The following is a 22416-nucleotide window of genomic DNA, read 5'->3' on the forward strand; positions in this document are numbered from 1 at the left end:
ACCCAAACATGGGAAAGGCTTCAGTAGTCAAACCTGAGGAAAAATCAGGATCTGGCGACCCTTAGGCAGTTTGCAGCACACAGTGCTACACCCTGGCAGAGTCTGTATGGCACTTGCCCTTCCTTTGAATACTTCAGCTGCATGGGCAACAGGTAACTTGTGTGGGTGACATCATTCTGACCATAGTTAATGCTCAGACATTCTATTTCTATGAGATTCCCTACTCTTTGCGACTGGAGACCATAGATTTAGCACTCTGTAGTTCTCTTTTGAACTCAATTCTGCCATTAATAGTAATTAGTAATGCAAATAAAAGTCAAAATTGTCAAAAAATTTATAATTTTATTATATCCTTACATCAAATAATGTTTCGGATCAAAAGCTGCAAGAAAAAATGAAAGACTGATTAGATCACTCTAGTGATAGGAATAATATTTTTTGAAATAAACAAATATAGGAAGTAATAATGCCCTTCCTTTAACAGACTAGAAATAATGTTATCAAATCTAGGTGGAAAGATCTTTGTCAAAAAATATATAATAATGATCAATAAAACTCTTATTGCATACAACTAAAATCAGTCCACAATGTTAAACAAAATCTATGAATCATCCTCTGAAGTGTAGCTATTAAAAAAAAACATTCTCATGAAATTTGTTGTTTTTTTCTAGAAAATGAGAACAGCCCGGGTGTAATCAGGTCAAATGTCTCTGATTGGTTACACATAACTTAGGTCAATAATTCTGACTCATTTCTAGACATGGTAGGAAGGGTAAAAACAAAAACTAAATAATATAATATCAGCAAAAGGGAGTCAGTTTATTACACTCTATATTCTTGTAAACAATGTTTCAAGTACTAAGGTTTAATCTTTTATATAGTTAATAGCACATTGAAGTTTTGTATCATTCATTCAGCCTGTTGTATTTCCAAACTCATTATGATGCAACCCAACACAAAATGGAGTGAGACAATAAATACTCACAATCAACTACACCCATCTGTGATAACGTTCAGATCTGAAAATCTCAACATACAAACTACAAAGATCTAATGATCTAACATCCACTATAATGATTAGCCAGAATTATTTGTTTTATAATGAAAAGTTTTGTTTCTTGGATTACTGTCATTAAAGCATAATAAAAAAATATACAAACAAAAGAATTACTAACTAAAATATTGAACACTTAAAACCTGTGAGACACAACTTGAGAAACAAAATTCTAATGAAACTGAGGAAGAAATCCTTATGTAAATTTTAAAATGTTTCAAGATCATATAAAGTTTTTATTTCTTCTGCATAGTTGTTTACTGGAGTTTCCAAGATTATGGGTATGTTATTGAAACGATGATCATTCATGATATGATAGAAACCTTCAAGGCCTATCTTTCCTTTGCCAATATTTTCATGCCTATCTGAATTACTGCCAAGTCCTTCTGTGAAATGGAAGAGTTAAATTATGTTAGTTGAATGAAAAATGTCAATTTCCTAATGAGTCGAGCCTCTATTACATTTTGAACAGGATGGGTTTGAAGAATTCTATTGATAAAATCAAGGGAAAAGTTGGGTCTCAGAAGGGAGTTTTTTTTTTTTTAATTCATACAGCTAGTATTTGAACCTTTTTATGGAAACTAACACATTTTTAAAACAAGCTTTTCTGTAATATGATGAAATAATGATACTTAATGAGAAAATAGTTTTGTTATAGAGTTAGAGAGCTATCTACTTTCAGTTATTAGTGCTCATTGTTATTCTAAACATTAAATACTGCACTCTTCCTTAATCATCAGACTTGAGAACATGACTTTATTATAGCCAAAGGAGTTATCTAGACTTTACATTAGGTTCATCTGACTAAAGAAGGCCTCACTCCAGCTTTTCTAAGATGCTGTTTACTAAGTAACTATGTTAACTATGTTATACAGATAAAATATATAGTGAGAAAACAGTGGCACACAGGTATCTCTATAGTCTTTAATAGATCACCTCAGTCTTACCTTTTGCATCATTTAAGTGAACAGCACATAAATATGATAGACCAATAATTTCATCAAACTCTTTAATAAACTGCTCAAAGCCACTTTTTGTGGCAATTTCATAACCTACAATAAATAGTGAACAGATTTAGTCAGATGCTATTACACCATAAACATATGTATAGATCTAACATGAGTTTTAAAATATAGGACCAAAATAGCTTTTTAAAATCTATAAAGTATGTTTATAAATTTAATATGGAGTCAATGAAAAAAACATCAAGCAAAAAACCTTGTAGCATTTTTAAAGCTTTCTCTTTTTTTTTTTACCATCTTTTTAACTTAGCTGGACTTTAAATCAATATAGTAAGTAATTGGTTATGGGAAAAGGGGGGGGGGGATTTTTCATATGAATAAAGTTCCCTTTTAGAACTGATAAGTTATCTAATTACAAGTTTATCACAAACTGTTGTTCATAACTGTGCGTTGTAAGTTAGTTATCCTAAAACCATGAGATATGCTATCAGTTCACAGTTGGGTTAAAATATGTGACAGATCCAGTTATTAGATGATTAATAAATACTAATATAGGACAGAAAAAAAAGAAGCAAAATCTAAAACATTTAACATACAATCAACAATACTTCTCTTCAGATATCTGGGATTGAACACACACAAAAAAAAGTAGCAAACAACAAGGTAGGTTATCTTCTAAATAATTGTACTATATGTGCATGTTCTTACCTGCTGCATAGGCATGGCATGTATCCAGGCAGATTCCTATTCTAGATTTATCTATTACTTTATCGATGATCGCTTTCAATTCCTCCAATTTTCCCCCAACAGTCTTCCCTTGACCAGACATGTTCTCAATCACTTGGATAAATAAAATAAACAAGATTACAAAGAGAGTTTGTGTTGTCACACAAACTCAGAGGCGGCCCCCGTCGGATCCGCCTATTCGCAAGGAATATTCAAGACATAATTTTGTTTTGATTGCCAAAAGTAATAATGTTTCAAAGATTCATTTGGCATTGTAAAAAATTTTTTTTCTGTAAAATGTTTTACATGTTTTGGATGTTCCTTCAAAGTTAACGATAATTGACTTCCTTATCCAAATCTACCGCTGGATGGCAGAGAGCGGGGTATGAAACTGGGACTGTCGAGATAATCAGTCCAGCGCGCTAACTGCACGACCAGGCATAGCTGTTAATTTAATAACAAACTAATAGCCTATTATTGATAAAGAGATATATTACACATTGCGGCATGACAACTAGCGGATAAATACAATATGTCAGACAAGCAATTTTAGATAATCTTTTGGTATTGATTTGTAATTGAAAAAAAAAAAGAAAACAAGGCATCGAGCTGGTACTTCGGCAACGTCTGCTCCATGTCCCAGCACAGTTACCAACACTAGAGCTATCAGCTTTTTCATTTAGGCCTTTTCATTTAAAAGGAACTAGAATGAGGATGTTCCTCTGATTTATCACTCTTAAGATCTATATCTACTAGATCTAAAATATAAATTTGGAATAATGTAGGTGTAATTTAGATTTATGTAAAAAAAAAAAAACTTAGATAATCCATTAAGGGGAGGAGGACCACCACTACTGAGCAAAATATCGATATTTAAAATAAAAAAATCGAACTTTTTTTTATTTCATTATTTGAAAGTTTATCCATTTATCTACAAGTTTTGAACATTGAAATATGTAATTTTTAACTTTAAATATTGTTTTTAGTCATTTTTCTAGAGCATGTATAATGTTTATTTCATCTAATTCCGAATCTACATGTAAATAATACCCTTGGTAACGCATTGAATACTTTTGAGTAGTCATATTCGACCTAGGCATATTTGGCATCAATGAAACCGTCGTTTCTTACACTTTCCTAAAATAACCGTATCTCCGAAATAATATAAATAGCGTTTCGGCTTTGAACGGAAACCCGTGGTCACCGAGAGTGTAAAATATATTTATTTATAGTATCTTATTATTTCCGACAAAATGATTGGTCGGCATTGGGCTTCCGCCCCTATCGACATTAGTTTGAACATAAACAAAACATGGTTGTTTACGTTTCATTGATGATATAGTTTTAGATGCTCTACCTGTTGACTTATTATTCAACTTCTAAATCTAGATCTAGCATGAAAACTAAAAAGAATAGACATTAGTCTAGATTCGTCATTCTAGATCTAGACATTATAAGACTATTAGCCGGCAGGCTAGGCTGAGATGAGGCCCTATCGACATCGCTATATTGATTATTCATTCAAAATTCATATTCCCATCAACATGATCAACTAGATCTAAACAAAAACATCCTTACCACATGATAACTGGTGCCTCTCAATCAAGTAGGCCTAAAGCCTATCAAAGCTTGCAATACACATGTGATCTAGATCTAGCTGGATTATCAACAGTTTCACTACTACAAGATCTGATCTAGACTTAGACCTAGATAATAACTAATTTTCTTCTCTACAAGTTCTAGTTCTAGTCTAGTTACCACTTTGACATTCACTTTGGAAACAAGACTCAACTACCCAGGTAAAATAATTTTTATTATTGAAATAGATCTAGATCTAACTATTCTAACTTTCGATATAAATGTTATCACTATTGTAGAAAAAACAAACATCAATGGATCTATTTTTTTTTTTTACTGTACATAGGGCTGGGCTAATTCTAGACTATATTATATAATACAATACTTAAATTTCTGGATATAGATAAATAAAAAAAGAAATCACATTGTATTTCTTTGATATTATTAAAACTAACTTATATTTTTTTTTTTAGAAAAATTATTTTAAAAAATAATTCAGCTGACTTTACAATCTTTTTTTTATTTTTATTTTAAAGGTTCTTCGGCATTGATGCAATCAACTGAAATTTTATGGAAAAGATCAGGGCAGAAGTTTAGACAGAGATAAACAACCTTGTCTGATGGAAACACCAGGTTGTTTTTGAGAGTTTTATGAACAGATCTGAGCCCCAAGGTATTGTCGTAAAACAGAACAATTCGTCGGCCTTACAGGTTTGGAACTACTTGGTTCTCTCCGCAGCCATGTTTTATTCTGAAGTAAGGATAAGATCAGCCTAGGTGACCTGGGCTATGGTAATTCAACTAAGAATGCTATAAAAAAACAACCTTTCTACATGCTATGCAATAGCTATAAGAAATTATCATCATGTGGACAAAATAAGAAATGCCATTTTAGCCACTATTCGCCACTGGATTTCTTCTACCAAACCACATCACCCAACCGGAGTTTCTTCATGGTGTTATTTTAACTTTGCTGACCCACTGGACAAAGTTCCTGTAAAAGTATTTAATGTGTTAGCATTTCTTAAAATATGATTTACTTGCTAATCTCTTGGAACATTTGTATCGGCAGTTGTCATATCAAAACCTTTACAGTGGCGCCTCTCGGGAGCCACCCAGAATGCAAATGAGACGATTCACCCAAAAGTAACTAAAGCAAAACAAAATGTATCTAATTTAAAAGAATAAACTTTTCAGTCCTTGGATCTGTTGGAAATTTGGCTTTGGATTTTTGTATGACTTAAAAAATGATTGCATGTTTCCATTACTATTCATAATCATCAACTTGCAAAAAATGGGACCTAAAAAAAACCCTGTCAAACTCAGTATAAAAGAGAAATAAAGCTATTTAACACAGATGTCACTTAAGGAGAGCAGCTTAAGCTTGCAGGGAAATAAAATTAATTGAAAAAATTGGCCCTACCTATGGAGAATACTGTTTAAATCATTTTAAAAAGACTTGTTTCTTTTTAGGTGTTTTTCTCGATAATCACATTTTTGCTTCGGTCACCTTCTTTAATTTGTATCTACTTTTTTATTTATTGATGGATTCTTATGAAATTTGGAATATATGTTAACAACATAATGTAGTTCCATTATATAGAGCCAGTTTTTCAATTTTTGTCTTCATTTTTTTAATTTTCAACATTTTGTCTCCAAAATTGTCATTTTTTATAGAAAAAAACATATCATAAGTTTGAATAAAAATATTTAAAAAGTAAAAAGATTTATTCAATTTCTAAGTCTATATCTTTCTAGATACATTGTTTAAGTATTGAATTCAAGTTATTTCATTCATTTTCAACAAATACTGTAGGAGTAGATACGGCTTAAAGTTACCTTAAAAAATCCAATATGGCGGCGTTTCCATGGCAACCAAAAATTTTTTAAAGATTTTTTTTACATTTTTTACATTAGATTAACTCCATATATATGTATACCAAATATGAATGCATTTGGTTAAAAAATAAAAAAAATAGCCTCAGGTGGTCCTCCTCCCCTTAATAGACTGAAATGACTGAATGCAATATTAAATTTAAAAATAGCAGATTAGTTTTATTATTTTATAACATTGCGATATTGATCTAGATATTTTGGAAATAAAAATCTTCACTTTAAGTCTAGAAATTGAAATTATAGATCTTGATCTAGTCTAAATCATGACTGCCTGGTCGTGCGTTTTGCGCGCTGGACTGTCGTTTGGATTTCTCGATGGTCCCAGGTTTAAACCATGCCCGCTCCCATCCCCCGTCGTCCTGCAAGAGGATTGGACTAGTAAGTAAACATTATCAACTTTGAAAGAACATCCGAAACATAAAACAACAAACATTCTAAACTAGTGCTATTAGAGTAGCATGGAATGGGTTGCCTGAGCTAGACAGGAAAACCAGTGACTTGGCAGAATTTAAGTCATTGGTTAATATGCATGACTGAATGCATGACGTGTAGGACGTAATCATCTTCTTTTTTGAAGTAACGTCTGTTTTATATAAGATAAGATAGACCTAGAAATTCTAGATGTAGAATCTACAATGATTTTAATTAAAATATAAATCTAAATCTAGTTTTAAAAATCTAGCTCTAGTGTAAAAACATTCTAGATCTAGTGTGAAAAATCTAGCTCTACTGTAAAAAAATAGATCTAGTGTAAAAAATTTAGATTAGATCTAAATATAGCTATTATGTCTTTTTTAAATACGAGTCAGATTACGAGGTTTAATAAACATTACTATACCGAGTTTTTTAAGCAATTCAGTTAAAGAATTTATTCCATATGACGTCAAAGGAAAAAAATCCACTACGTCACACAGCCTAAATAGACTAAAAAATGTCTTTTATACGAGCAGGTTGTCCAGGGTTCATAGACATTGGTGCACTGAGAGAGTTCTTTTAGCATTTCATTTTAAGAATTAACTCCATATGACATCATAGGAAATAAATCTACTATGTCACACCGCCTAGTGAGACTAAAAATGTCTTTATTAATACAAGCAATATGTATATTAAATATGTATATATATATATAAGGATTAAAGACGCATTTTTTGTGCGTTTTGTCTGTCAGTATGTCTGTCCGCCATGTTAATATCGAAATTAAAAAAAAAAAGACTAAAAGCTATTGAAAATCTGATTAAAATTTAATTTCCCTTCTGAAACATTGCAATAGTTTCAAGTTTCAATAACATATTGTTCCGGATGTTTGTATACATAGTGAGAAAAAATAAGAATTCCAGATAAATCAAACACCGTTAATTAAATTTTTGAGATGGTCTCGTATGAAAATTAGATGTACCATAGCCCCGTGGAGAGATTTTCAAACCATATTTAGGTGTTAGGAAGTTGTTTTCCTTAAAAATCGGAACATAATATTAATGATACTTAGATTTTCTAACATTTTAGCTAGAAAATTAAATGTAGTGTAAGAGAGAAGTGCGATTTTACATAAAGTTAAAAAATTTTTCATAAAAAATCCGGAGCAACCAATTTTCGTAAATGAGAAGAAGATTATCTGTTTTATCTATTAGAAGAGGGATTTTAAACCGTTATTTGGCTTTAGTAGATTTTTCATATAACATTCGGAAATTTTAGCCGATGATTTGTAAGAAAATTAAAGTAACATAAGTCGATTTCTTTTTTTTTTAAAAATCCGGACCATTCTTTACCAATTAAACAACTTTTGTTATGTTTCGGCAAGAAAATTAACTGTAAAATAAGTCTAAAAAGTGATTTTCAATAATCGTTTCTAGTAAATTACTTTCCTATTTTAAAATCATGGACAACCTATTGTCAAATTTGAAATACTTGAAAAAATAAAGTCATTTGACATAAATTTGTTTTAAGTTGAAAATACTGAACAATTTGATATCGATAAATAAACTATAATGAGGTATTGTCAAAGAATATAAGTGTAATATTAGTTAATTATGCGATTTCAAACAATCATTTAACATAATTTATTTTTTATAAAACAATATCAGGAACAACTTTATAGTTAATGAAATATAAGTCAGTACAGGATTTTCATTTAGCATTTATATGCTATTTACATTAAAAAACCGGAACAGTATATTATTGATCATGTGTTTTTGCAACGTTTAAGCATGGAAATTAAATGTAATATAAGTTAGAAGAGCAAACAAACATTGGTTGGCATTGATTTTTTTTTTCACAAAAACATCCAGAACAATATATTATATATACTTAAAACTTTTGAGAGGTTAAAGGTTATATCAGATTTTCAATAGCTTTTAGAGTTGTTGTTTTGGTTATCTCAACATGACAGACAGACCGACTGGCAATCAAAACACACAAAAATAAGCGTCTTTTATCCTGATGTGGGCCCTAAACAAAAAATAAATAAAATCTGATTAGTAACATGTTTTGCCGCTACTCGTTACGCTACTGCACGAATGTCGCTGTATAAAAAGTCCATTAAAAAAATTGCGTGATATTTACATACAAAGTGCATTCTTAGCCTTTATAAACAAACATAAATGTTTTCTTTTAATTTTAACAGCTAGTTGACCAGAAAAAACACCTTTAACTATTATTTATATTTGTTGTGAACATTTCTTGTACATTTTATAAATATATTTGACTAAGTGATACTGAAAATACAAAATAAAATTGTGTGTCTTTGTTAACATATTGTAACATTACTTCCTTACATTTATGTAATTGTTTTAGAATAGGTGTATTTTTTATGAAATAATCGCTTGCATAATTAATTTATTTTTTGGGTAGGGGTGAAGAAGTTAGTTTCAAACTGAATGATAGAAAACGAAGGGTGTATTTTTTTTGGTCTTAATGCAGTAGTTGGGTAATGTCACTTACATACTGTCACAGGTCAAATGTTCAGCTTATTGTACTTTGTTTACATTTTTATATTTAGGTGAATTTTGTTGAATACAGAGGGTGAAAGTAGGAATTGTGAATACTAATTATGTATGTCTGGAAGTATGGGCCAATGAGAGTTTAGTCAGTTGGTGAAGTTTGAAAAGTTAGCGATGTGACCATGTAAGCAGTGAGAGAAGTCAGCTAAATAGTCATGTATCAAGAAAGTTAATAGTCACTCATGTACATATAGTGAATATATATATTGAAGTTCAAGTGATCAGTGTGTATTTCAAGACCAGTGTAAATTATATTATCTATTATGTTCATTGAAGTTGGATTTATCTTGTATATTATATTTTACGTAAAAAAAAAAAACCAACTCATTCTATACATTGAAGAGTTAAATTATCATGTGTGTTACGAGCAGATGAGACTCTGAATTATACACACCAACAGACTCATACATAGTAAATTATGAAGACTTTAATCTTGAGTAACAATTAATAATATACCAATAATAACTTCGTTTACATTAATCTATTTTTGGATCCTCTCCTATCTAACCCTTTCAAAACCCATTCGCACCATTCCAAATTCACGCTATGCTGCGCACGTAACAATGTGACTTATGAAAGTTGTTCCTGTGAATGTTGTTGTCCAGTCTCCAGACTGTGATACCATGCACCAATGCTATGCCTACTAATAAATGTCATGATGTTTACTTTGTCATTGATATATCTTAACATGGTGTACTAGCTAATGGAATTGTGATAAATCTATAGGCAGTGAATATTGTAATTTTGTAATTGAACTATACTTTTAAATTTATTTCTTAAAGTGTTTGAATTTCAATGTGTGGATTTCCTTCAGTGCTTTATTCATTACTATCACGGTTAAAGATCTTGGGATCTTGATGTTGCGGTTTGTAAGTTACTCTCTTGTTAGTTGATCTTTGCCAAATCGTCAGGGTTGCTGAAATCTTGTAACCGCTATGCCGAGGATTCTGTATATCTCTAGATCTAAATACTATCTTAGAGATTGAATAAGTGAAGATCCTTTTAACAAATACAGAACTGTAATTCAAAAACTAGGAATCACTGCAATGTACAGTATTTACGATAGTAAACCGTATCAAATAAAATATTCAAATTTACTACTAGATTTGATACAAATACAGACTGATCTCTATCAAATCTAACTCAAAATTAATGTACGTCATTACTGTCTAAGAATCTCAACACAACTGACTCCCTCTTCGCGCCTTTGTTCTCACTTTCAACTATGACTTTTGGCCCAACCAATGAAATTGTTTCCTTCAATCAATCAAATAATTTTCTATCAAGTGTTACACGGGTGATAGCTATGTCATTGGAATTACGGATGTTGGCCTTAGCCTTGACTTTATTTTAAATTAATATTTGACATTGATACGTGACAATTACTGAGTGGAGTTGTGCTTATGTGAGAACAAAGAATTTGCTACATCTAATCATGAATGAAAGATAAGATTAAAAGGAAGTCTAAATGTTAGTCAATATTTAGCAAACAATTCTGCTAAGCAAATAAATATTTGAATGGAATATTTAAAATATGCTATATGTATATATTTAATAAGTTATATGCATGCCAATATTGCAACATAGGGAGATCACAGCTGTCTGTGTCTGCATAGTCATGTTTTATCTTTGAATCAAAGACAATGCATTATATTTAGTATTATTGGGTACTCACTCCCACATTAGGAACATACTTATTCATTTACAGCTACACAGAATTTAACACTTTAAGGTAGAAGATAGCAAAGCCACCTTAACACTTAAGAATGACCACATGCAGCTAGTAATGATTGTCAATGTACGATCCAGCCCTCTTTCCCAGCCTTTGGGTTACTTGCCACATATAACTCTTTAGTTAGTTCAAGACTGTCTTGTCTCACCTGTTTTGACATATTCTGTTTGATCATGTGCCAAGTTGATACTCTCTGCAATGGTCTCTATACACTCACTGACACTGTTGCCATGGCAAGCCGATCCTACACAATGGTATATAATCACTTTTATGTTAAGAGCTGTTTGCTTAATCATTAAAACTATCATCTTTTTGGGGGGAAACAATTTAAAACTAAGTAAAATGGCTACAAGAAAACATAACTCATTTTGTAGGCTTTAGTAGTATTTTCTGGGTCATAGTGTTTTAAAAAAAAAAATGTACTGACCAGGATGAAAAGTGTAGAGTGTTAGGCCAAGCTTCTCACAAATCTTAAGTTCATGGATCAAAGTTTGTCTAGATTTCTTCAGTGTTTCTGTGTTCGACGAGCCACAGTTCAATAAATAAGAGCCATGAGGAAGAATTTGATCGGCAATGTAGTTATTGTCCTACAACAACAGCAACAACAAGTTTTACTAACGTGTCAATGAGTTTTCAACATTAATTACCAAATATTTGGTTTATTTGACTCCTATGCAAATAAAGACTTTTAAACCATTTTTTTAAACCACGTTTCCATGGGTCAAAGTTGAAGGGCCAAAATATTTGCTTTCTTTTCTTGTACATCACAGTATTATATTATGTGTGTAGATTCCAAAATTATACTTACACCAGAATACTGATATTAATAATATTATGCATTTGGTACCTAATGAGACTTATGGTTTTAGGAATAAATTTTAATTCCCTTTTTTTAAAATGACTGTTTGAATTTCGCTTGTCTATAAACTTATATAGTGATCACCAATTCAGGCTAAGAAAAGTACTAGGTGCTAAGTTCATATTTTCCATTTCATACAAAATCTGACCCAGGAAATTATAGGCCACTTTCCCTTACTAGTAGGTATCCTATAGGATATAGTAGAAACACAAAATACATTGCAACATTATAAATGATCTAAATCACAACTATTCTTGCCCAGGATAATTGCATGGCTTTAGTTTGCAGATATTTCTGTAAGATTTTGCTCATACCTTGGGTCGGGTTCTTTCAACAAGCTCAGCATATATAGATCTAGGATGTCTTTGGAAATTCTACCATCTGGCATGTGGGTGACATGTCTGAGCCAACATAGTCTTCATTATGTCAATAATTCATACTATTGCTGCATTTACTATTTTCAAAAGTTCTTGGTTGAAGACATGTTCTTTCCAGGAGATACACATGTTTTGGAGACAAAATATGGGCACTGTTCAATCATATGTTGACCAGCATTCACTGCAATAAAGCAGTGCTCACTACACAGACATTGAGCATTAGGTTGTCAAGGTCCAGTAGGTATTTTACAATATTCGCTTAGGAGTTTTGGAATTACAATTCTTTTTGTCACATCATTTAGGAAATATATAACATGTAATAACTAACAGCTTTACTTTGGTTTAGATAATAAATTCCTGTTGGTGTTTTTAACTATATTCTTTAAAAAAAACATTTTAAAAAATTAGGCTTCAGTTAATTCTGGAAATAGTGTAAGCATAAGAAGCACACACACAAAACCTACAATACAAGCTTTTTTGAATTTTTCAACTTCTTTCTCATCAACAGAATTAAGTGTCCAGTTTCTTCCATTTCTTAGGAATAGGCCAAAAGATCTTGCTCCATATGATACAGCTTCTTTTACAGCTTTCCATAAACCACCTGATTATAGAAATAAATATATGAGTAATAGATTAGATCTTAATGAATATATATGTCTTTAAAGTATAAAATACTAGATGTCTAGATCCAATAAAAAAAAAAACATCTAATATTTTAAATGATTTTCTTAGAAGTATCTCAACCTATATTACCTGATATTGAGCAGTGAACTCCAACATACTTTTGACTTGACTTGACTATTTCATCTTTCAATATGTGGGCTGTATCTAGTGCAGGCACAGGACTTGGAGTTTTCTTTGATTTGCTCTTTTTATCTGTTTTAGTTTTATCCAGCTTCTTATAGTCTTTCTCTATAGGAGACTGAGTACTGATTGCAACCCGTTGTTCAGACTCTTTAGAACCTTGCTTTTTCTTTGGTTTTGGCTTCACAACAGCAGGTACTTTTGCATCTAGTTTCTCTGTTACTGTTGACAGGCTACCAGTATCACTTTCTTTTTCTGAATCTTTATTTTTTGGCTTTATCTTTCGTGCTCCTTTAACATTTGCTTTGGGTTCTTCTTTACCTTGTAGTAAAGATCCACTGCCACTTGCAAGAGTTACATCAGAATCTATTTTATCTTGTTTAAGTTTTCTCTGTGGCCTTGTGATTACTTTTGATTCATCTTTCTCCTGACAACCATCTTTACCAGAATCTTTTATATTCTGCTTAAGTGTTTTTTCTATCTTAACATTATCAAGTGGTATTTGTTCTTTATCCTGTTGGTGTGAGCCTTTTAAATCTTGCTTTTTTTTTGTTGATCTTCCTCCTACTGGTAATTTAAGTTCCTCTTTTCCTAATACTGATGACTGAAAATCGGTTAGAATTTGGTCTTCTGAAGTTTTAGCAGCTTGCCTTTTCTGCCTTGATGGTTTTGGCTGAGTCTCACTAGTACTGTCTAGTTGCTTTTTATCTTCTTTTGGCTTTCTTGAAGGCTTTTCATTAGTAGTTGGTTTTGATTGTTTATCTGAACTTTGGTGCAATGTTTTCCCCTTTGATAAGATCTCCTCTTGAGCCAAGGAGATAGAATTACTTATTTTGTTTTCTTCTGAATCTTTTTTTTTCTTGGCCCCTGGCTTTGTTCTGACAAGTTCTTTTGATTTTCCTGGTTTTATATCAGATCCAGTTAGAGCCTGTTGCTCTGAATCTTTTTTGTCTTGAATTTTTGTCTTTGAAACTCTACCTCGAGTAGGTTGTTTAGGTTTTTGTTTTAAAGTGGATGAACTAGAGCTTGTATTCCCTTCTTTCTGATTATCAACAGCCCTATTTTGGTTCTTATCTAAAGCACCTAACTCAGCTAATTCATCAGGCTTATCATCCATTTTGGAAACAGTAGACATATCCTCTTTCTTTTCAGCATTTGAAACAACAGGTTTATGTTCTGCTTTACTGTCCAACTCTGCCAGTGTGTCTGAGGGTGGCTTACCAATATCCATCTCTTTAGCTGCAACTACTTTTTTATTATTTTTTTTGGAAACTGCGTTTTTCTTTTCAACATTCTTTTTGGGTGATAGCTTTTCTTGCATTAAACCATGCTCCTCTACTTTTCTCTTTCTTCTATTTCTTGGAATCGCAATCTGATTAGATTCTTCTTCATTGTTTTCCTCTCTGATGTTAGATGATGAGCTTTTATCCATGCTGAGTTGAGAACCTGAAAAAAAAAGAGGCATTTTTTTTTGTTGGTATTTTACTTCACTGGCACAAATTAAGCATGTTTTAAAAGAAGCATTTTTACACAGCTCTAAGAATGATAAGAATTATGATACTTAATGATCTGTGTTCTTTTTCTATCCGTTGTATCATTACTAACTCTATCTTCTAATTTTGTTTTTTGCTTGCCCTCAATAAGTTTAGTATCTGATAAACATTTATGTAATAAAGTTTCCAGAAAATTATTAGCTAATTGTAACTTATCTATCGTAATAACACTTTTAGCTATTAATAATAATAATAATTGTCATTATCCATGAGAATCTTGTTGTGCATTACAAAAAAACAGTACCATTTCTAATTTCTTACCACTTTTATCAGCTCTGGGTCTCAGAGTTCTTCTAAAGTTCTGAGTGCCATCAAGACTTGATTTGTTTTTCTCTGCCTGCATTAGGCTGTTACCTTTCTTTTGCAAGCTTTTTGTTGTCATAGGCATGTTCACAGATGCAGAAGGTAATACATCTTCCATTCCACCCTGAGATTTTAGCATTAGTTTTGACTCCTTGGAATGATGCTGCAGGTTTTTGTTTTCTGACAAGTCCAATGAGCTTTTGTTAGGTACATTAGATTTATTGACTTCGGAAATACTGAAGGTAATACGTTTGTTTTTTATGCCACTGCTGTCCCCTTTTTCAGAAATTTCAGATGCTGCTGTGTAGCCTTCTATTTGTGACTTTGATTGGACACTATTTATGAGGAGTTTAGAGCCTTTTTTACTTGGCAGCTTTGACCTTTTTTTCATTACAGAGTTACCTTCTGTTATGGTAAATGTATCATTTAATGTGTCTATAATCAGAGACAATTTATCTCCAAAAATAACTTCTTCAGATGCTGGTTTTGAATTTCCAACAATTTGTTCTTTTTCAATTTCTGTATTTGGCAAAAAATTTTCTGTAGAAATATTGTTGACTATAGGCCTATTTGAAGACAATGGACAGTCAATTGGAATAACTGGACTCAGTAAATCATCCCTAGAGTTATCGGAATGGTGATCAGAGGAATCATGGACAACCGAGAGGTTGTGTAAAGCTATTGTCAGCTGTGGCACAACATCAGGTAATTCCTCTTCAAAATGCAACTCAAGGCTTATGGGAAGCCCAATAACATTTTCTTTGTCACTGACTAATGTGCATGTTTGTGGTAACACACTTGGTAATGAGTTCTGAGAATCAACAGTCTTAGAATCATGGATGTTAATAGGAGATTCTGGAGTGAATGTTGATGTGTCTGCCTCAAGCACTGTATTCACATAGACAGGGGATGATGATGGTGAGGATACAGAAAGTAAATGTTCAGAAACAAAAACATTTTCATGAGAGCTGTCACTGTCACCCAATGAACTGAAACTAACATTTTCAACTTTGACTAAATCAAGATTTATATCTCTGTCTCCTAGATTTGGAGATGCATAATCTGTATTTATAGTAAATGTTCGTTTTTTTTTCTTTGGAGAATTATGAATAAAGGAAGCTATCCTCTGGTCTGTGCACTCTCTTGATAATTCTTCCAAATATTGTGCCTGAAGATTTTCTACCATTCTTCAAAGTAGCTTTGAGATTAAAAACAAAAAAAAAAGAGTATCTATGCTAGACTGAATTGATCAAATAAAATATAATTTTGCCAGTTGCAAAGTCTCTTATTATAAAAAAAACAACTGACATGATTTTAAAAAAAGATTTTATATGATACATAAACATTTTAAAATTGCTTTTGACAGATGTTTATAAATAGATCACTTTATTTTATATTTCATGTCTACTTTTAACTAAAACATTTTATAAATGAGTAATTGTAATGTTATAGAATTACTTATTGGTATTTTAATCTTCTTCTAAGCCAATCACTTTACTCGGAATGAAAAAATCTACTGACTCATTTTAATATGCTGATACGTATATATGCCAAACAATATGATTTTAGACCGCTCAGATGATGCAACCATAACAGTATTTGGTTGGATGTTAACGTTGTGCCTTTATGTATCTCCCATTATAAAAAATTCAGTCAGGTTGACTTCATAGATTAAGCCTATATGTAAATTATTATTTTATTCCATGACATTCTGTTGGAAAAAGCAATCAAAATATTAACTTCAATGTGTGAAATAAGCATCTTTTTCTCTAACTCATCAAGTTCTCAGCAGACTATTGCTATAAGAGGGGTTTTCAAAAACATTCAATAGATAGAGCTCCAGTTCCAGTAATACAAATTACAAGACATGGTAAAAAGTCAAATGCAAACTCTTTCTGTTCACAATAACTTCTCTATAGTAGGCCAGGTTCTTGGATAAATTTTACTTCCTTCAATGGAAACTTGTAAAACAAAACAATCATCTGTCAGCCCTCTTGTAGCCAGATCCTAATTTGTTTTACAGCCTGCTATCATTTATTATTTACATATAGTGTATAGGTTTCTTTGCCAACTAGTATTTATTCATTAGCAATATAATCAGTAAAATTTGCAATTACCAATAGGATGTGAGGTACTTTTTCAAGAGAAACGTATTTATTTGTTTGTCAAGTTTATTGTAGTTCAGTATTTATAAAATAGTATGCTCTTCAAGGACAATATTGAAAAGTGTTGTCAACAAAACAATATTGGACAATTTTGTCTTAAAATTAACAGCCTTAATCAATTTAAGATTTTTTTTTAGCCCCAGCTGCAAATGTCAAGCAGAATTAAATGTGAAAAGAAATACATTCCATAGAATATGGTATATATTCTTGTATTGTCCATGTGTATAACCTGCACACCCCCATGAATTTTGATAACATCTCTTTTGTTGTTTGAAAACATAAATAAATGATTGATAATAAATTATTTTCCCTAACTAGATAATTTATCTACTATAGATATAGATCTTTAGTCTACACTCTATCTAGAACTAATAAATCTTAAAAGTTAATAGAAATTACTTCTAATAAAAGATCAAGAATCAATATATATATACTACCAAAAAATGACCTGCTGTCTTAAGGCTTTAGTTTGGGTATTACTGATCTAGTGGATTGGATTTAGATCTATGTTGCAGAAATACCAGTGATACATTTAGGAATTCACACACTTATGGTGGTGCAGGAATTCACATATTTGGGAACAACAATAACCAGCAACCTAGATTTAGACACTGAGCTGACAAAAAGAATAGGAAAGGCAAATGGCGAAACTCCCCAAGTGCATGTGGGAAAATACCAAATTGACTATGGCAACCAAAATCCTAGTCTACAATGCCTGTGTTCTGAGCACACTTCTTTATGGCAGTGAGAGCTGGGCAACTTACATGCATCAAGAACACAGATTAAAAAGCTTCCACCTAAGCTGCATGCGAGGCTTAATGTGCATCTCCTGGAGGGATCATGTCACCAACCATGAAGTTTTATCACGGGCCAACATGCACAGCATCTATGCTCTCCTTCAACAGAGAAGACTACGCTGGCTCAGTCATGTCACTCGCATGCCAGATGGAAGAATCCCTAAAGACATCCTAAATGCTGAACTTGCAAAGGGAGTCAGGCCTAAAGGTTGCCCAAGACTAACCTACAGAGATGTCTGCAAGTGAGACATGAGAGCCACGGGCATCGACAAAGTATGTGGGAGGAGATAGCCCAAAACTGGACAGCATGGAGACAGGCTGTATGCGCTGGTACAAACTTCACCAAGTGCAAAAGAAACAAAGATGCGTCAGCCAAGAGAAAGAAAAAGAAAGCTGCCCTGTCAGCTAGCCCTATTACAGATGCATATACATGCACGAACTGTGGCAAACTCTGCAGCTCCAGAATTGGCTTGATCAGTCACTCCAGATTCTGCCCCATCTCAAGACATAACCAAAGTCAGTGACTCATCTGGGCACATCCATTGTCTTCTGAGACAGAAGGAGCCATAATATTCTATAACTGGTCATTAGTCATAGGGCTATAGGTTAATATCACAAGGTCCTCAGGGCTGACAAGGTCCTCAGGGCTCACAAAGACCTTCCTTCAACTTCAGGGAACATGTCATTATGGTTAAGATTAGATCTAATTCTAAAATCTAAATTCTAACCTAGTCACTAGAGTCACTACTACAGTACTAGAGTCTAAGAGGGACTAGATCTAAGTCTTACTAAGAGAGTCTCAGTCTCAAGACTAGTAAGTCTAGATCTAGATAGATGACAATACTAATAGATCTAGATCTAGTTCTGATTTAGTCTAGATTATCATTCTAGATCTATATAATATCTTAGTCATAGTCTTAGTATTTATTTAGAATCTAGACTAATCTACTTTCTAGGCCTCTGTGTAATCTAGTTCATATTCAATAATTCATAGATCTACTCTAGATTCTATTACTAGTATTAGATAGATTATTTAGATTGACTTTATATTATAATTATAATTATTTCAATTTTATTATTTTACTATATAGATATAAGTAGTATAAGTTACTATATTCACTATATATATCTTTATCTGTATATAGAATATAGATAGATCTATAGTCTATAGAGTCTATCTATCATCATCTTTAGTCTTTTAGACATTGAATCACGGTCACATTCATCACATTGTGACTGTCATTGTGATGATTGTCACATTGAGATACAGATTATTTTTTTAGATTTTAATTTTTTAATTTTTAGAATCTAGTTGCCGTTTGACAGTAGTTTGACTCGTTTGTTAGACTTAGATCTAGTCATGATCTAGTCTAGACCTCTAGGCTCTTGACTTATAAAAATCTAATTTAATGCTATATATTGTACATCTAATCTTGATCTAGATAAGTAGATTAAATTATATGCTAGATGATATCTAGATCTAGATCTAGATTCTAAATTCTAGGATCGACATTTTTCGAAACCTACCTATAGCGGCAGTTTTTTAAGGATTTCGCATTTTTTGAATGCTCACGACAAGGGAAATAATCTTTTCGCGCAAATATATGCGCAAATACTTTAAAAAGAATAATCGCTCTTTGAGGGTCTAAACTCCCCCTCCCTCTTTACTTTTATACATCAATGCATTAAACCGAACCATGATAAATCGCAGATTCTGAATTTAGGCCTATTTTGTTATTACAATCTTTACTTTGCTTTTTATTATATTTTTATAACAGCACTTTTTAAATAGGCCTACAAAAGAATTTGCGAAATAATGTGAAACTCTACATTCTTCCTTGTTCACTACACGAAGGCTAAGGACATTACCTGCTATTATTAAAAATTATGTAGGCCTACTGTTACAATAACATCTAAAAAAAAAATCAGTGTCTACCAAACAGTGGTTCTCTCGACCCTTCTATGTGAATCTAAGACACGGATAGGCCTACTATACAGAAGGCAACTAAGACTTCTTGAAGACTTTCCCCAAAGATGCTCGGGCTCCATCGTGGACATACGGTGGCAAAATGGGCAAGACCGATCTACAAACATTGATGTTTTTGCGATCGCAGGTATGAACAGTATAGAGGGACTTCTTATGGTCCGAAAGCTAAACCCTGGGCTATTAGCGTATGAAGGAAACTTTTTTCATCGCTGGGGGCGTGCAGTTTTGATCGTATTTTTAAAACTTGCATCTCGTTATTATTATTATTATTATCTTATAATATATATTTTAGATTGCAATCATGCTGTTCACACAGTGCTAAGTAGATTTAATATTAGTTTTTCTGTCAGAATGTTCGGTAATAATATTTTGGATTCTTAAAAAAAGAAAAAAAAATCAAGGTGCCTGCGCTCCGTAATTGGCATACGATGGTAATAGCGATGTGTGTTCTGCTGAGTGCCGGTGTGGACAGAAGGTGGGCTAATTGTTTTATCTGAGCCGACACATGTTTTATCTGAGCCGACACATGTTTTATCTGAGCCGACACATGTTTTATCTGAGCCGACGCATGTTTTATCTGAGCCGACACATGTTTTATCTGAGCCGACACATGTTTTATCTGAGCCGACACATGTTTTGTCTGAGCCGACACATGTTTATCTGAGCCGACACATGTTTTGTCTGAGCCGACACATGTTTTATCTGAGCCGACACATGTTTTATCTGAGCCGACACATGTTTTATCTGAGCCGACACATGTTTTATCTGAGCCGACACATGTTTTATCTGAGCCGACACATGTTTTGTCTGAGCCGACACATGTTTATCTGAGCCGACACATGTTTTGTCTGAGCCGACACATGTTTTATCTGAGCCGACACATGTTTTATCTGAGCCGACACATGTTTTATCTGAGCCGACACATGTTTTATCTGAGCCGACACATGTTTTATCTGAGCCGACACATGTTTTATCTGAGCCGACACATGTTTTATCTGAGCCGACACATGTTTTATCTGAGCCGAGACATGTTTTGTCTGCATTAGATATGGCAAAAATATAGGTAACAGCTGGGTCTGCGTGACCACGTTAAATGGTGCACTGTATTTTGGCCTTCAAACTCGAAGTCAAGCTCTATTATTAGATCTATATATATTAGGGGTGCACCGGATAGTCGCTCCGGCTCCGGCTTCTGTCGAATATCCGGCATTTTTTACTATCCGGTGCTATTCGGCTCCGGTCGGATATCACTACCGGATAGTAAAAAATACACCTATTTAATATGCATAAAGTAGACCTCGTTCCATTTATGTCTGTTGTAGAATGTATAAATGTTTATATTAAAACAAAATAATGTGCTTAAAAATAGAGACATTATGAATATGCACCAAACATTGTTTATTATATAGACAAGGCGTGTTAATAACTTAATATAAATAGAAATGAAACTTTAGGCCTACATCATAAATGCGCTTTACATACAGAGCAGCAATGGCTGGCACTTTTTCAATTTGTCTTGAACTTTGAGTAGGTTACTTTACATGTTAAAATGCTACATTCCTTGACTACGTCATGCTGACCAGACGTCTGTCTAGCTGTGCGGGTATATCCGGCGCCTTCGACATAGAAAGCCTTAGCTCTGACCAGGTCGCGGCCTACGTCATCACTGGTCAGAGGCCAAGGTTATGCGTCACTGATGATGCGTGTGTACGTAACCACTCAGTCCACTGTGTTGCTGTGTAGTTTACATAGACAGAAAGATTTCTTTTGAAACAAATAGAATCTTCATCTAAATATGATTTAGACTTTTCAAAATATTCATCATGGATTAAAACTCTAGATCTACAATGGTGAACAAATGTCTCGTTTTGTAAAGGATCTAGTCTAGATCTAGCACTACGCAGATATGCTTTCCGATTACCAAAAGATGATGAATGGTGGCTTAGAAAGAAAAAATGGCCAGCGGTAATACCTTTGGCTTAGTAGAAGGATTAGATCTACGTACCATTAAAGGAGTACTCTAAAGTAAGTAAATATTTCTAGATCCAGCATATTAACATTATACATAATTAATTGACTTTTATGCTTTTGATGATTAACATGATAATCATTATATAAAGTCAAAGTGGGTAGATCTAGAAATCTAGGCCTAGCCTAGGCATTGAATACTTGATCTAGATCTAGATTTATGACTTTACAAATTAGGCTAGGACGATGTAGATCTAATTGTAAATCTATTTATTTAATAACGATTCTGTCAATAATTATAGAGTCTAGATCTAGTTTATATAATATATACCAATAGCATAGTATAGTCCGTATATTATATAGAAATACAAATAGACAGGTAGTAACTATAGATTTATAATAGATAGAGATAGTAATATAATATATATATATATATATATATATATATATATATATATATATTATATATATTATATATATATAACCAGTAGAAGTACAGATCTTTAATCTATTGTAATCTATTACTAGTATTCTATAGTTACATAGACTCATTCTGTTAGACAGTTACTATTACATTTTATACCCCGGTATATACCAAATTATTCTAGTAAATGTTAGATGTTATATATAGGCCTAATATATACATTTTATTTTATATT

General features: G+C 32.5%; 2 protein-coding genes across 4 annotated transcripts in view; one reads left to right on the forward strand and one right to left on the reverse strand.

The window, feature by feature from the left end:
- Positions 1-322: 322 nt before the first annotated feature.
- Positions 323-19353, reverse strand: LOC106052205 (uncharacterized). Of its 3 annotated transcripts, none has more exons than XM_056020288.1 (9): positions 19330-19353; positions 14799-16038; positions 12934-14430; positions 12645-12781; positions 11372-11531; positions 11093-11188; positions 2725-2856; positions 2002-2106; positions 323-1440 (listed from the first exon to the last, which is right to left on the reverse strand). In XM_056020288.1, the coding sequence occupies exons 2-9, from the start codon at positions 16024-16026 to the stop codon at positions 1262-1264; spliced, it is 3534 nt and encodes a 1177-aa protein (XP_055876263.1). In that variant the 5' UTR covers positions 16027-16038; positions 19330-19353; the 3' UTR covers positions 323-1261. The 3 variants fall into 3 exon arrangements, with proteins under 3 accessions (XP_055876263.1, XP_013063086.2, XP_013063008.2); XM_013207632.2 differs by lacking the exon at positions 19330-19353 and adding an exon at positions 19228-19318; XM_013207554.2 differs by lacking the exon at positions 19330-19353 and adding an exon at positions 16362-18789.
- LOC106052341 (retinol dehydrogenase 7-like) overlaps positions 2507-22416 on the forward strand; it is a 65153-nt gene continuing 45243 nt past the window's right edge. Inside the window, exon 1 of the mRNA XM_013207741.2 lies at positions 2507-2679. The gene's annotated coding sequence lies outside the window, so the exon portion shown is untranslated. The remainder of the gene's footprint in view (positions 2680-22416) is intronic.

This window comes from Biomphalaria glabrata, chromosome 2 (assembly GCF_947242115.1).
Source record: "Biomphalaria glabrata chromosome 2, xgBioGlab47.1, whole genome shotgun sequence".
Taxonomy (NCBI): Eukaryota; Metazoa; Mollusca; class Gastropoda; family Planorbidae; genus Biomphalaria; species Biomphalaria glabrata.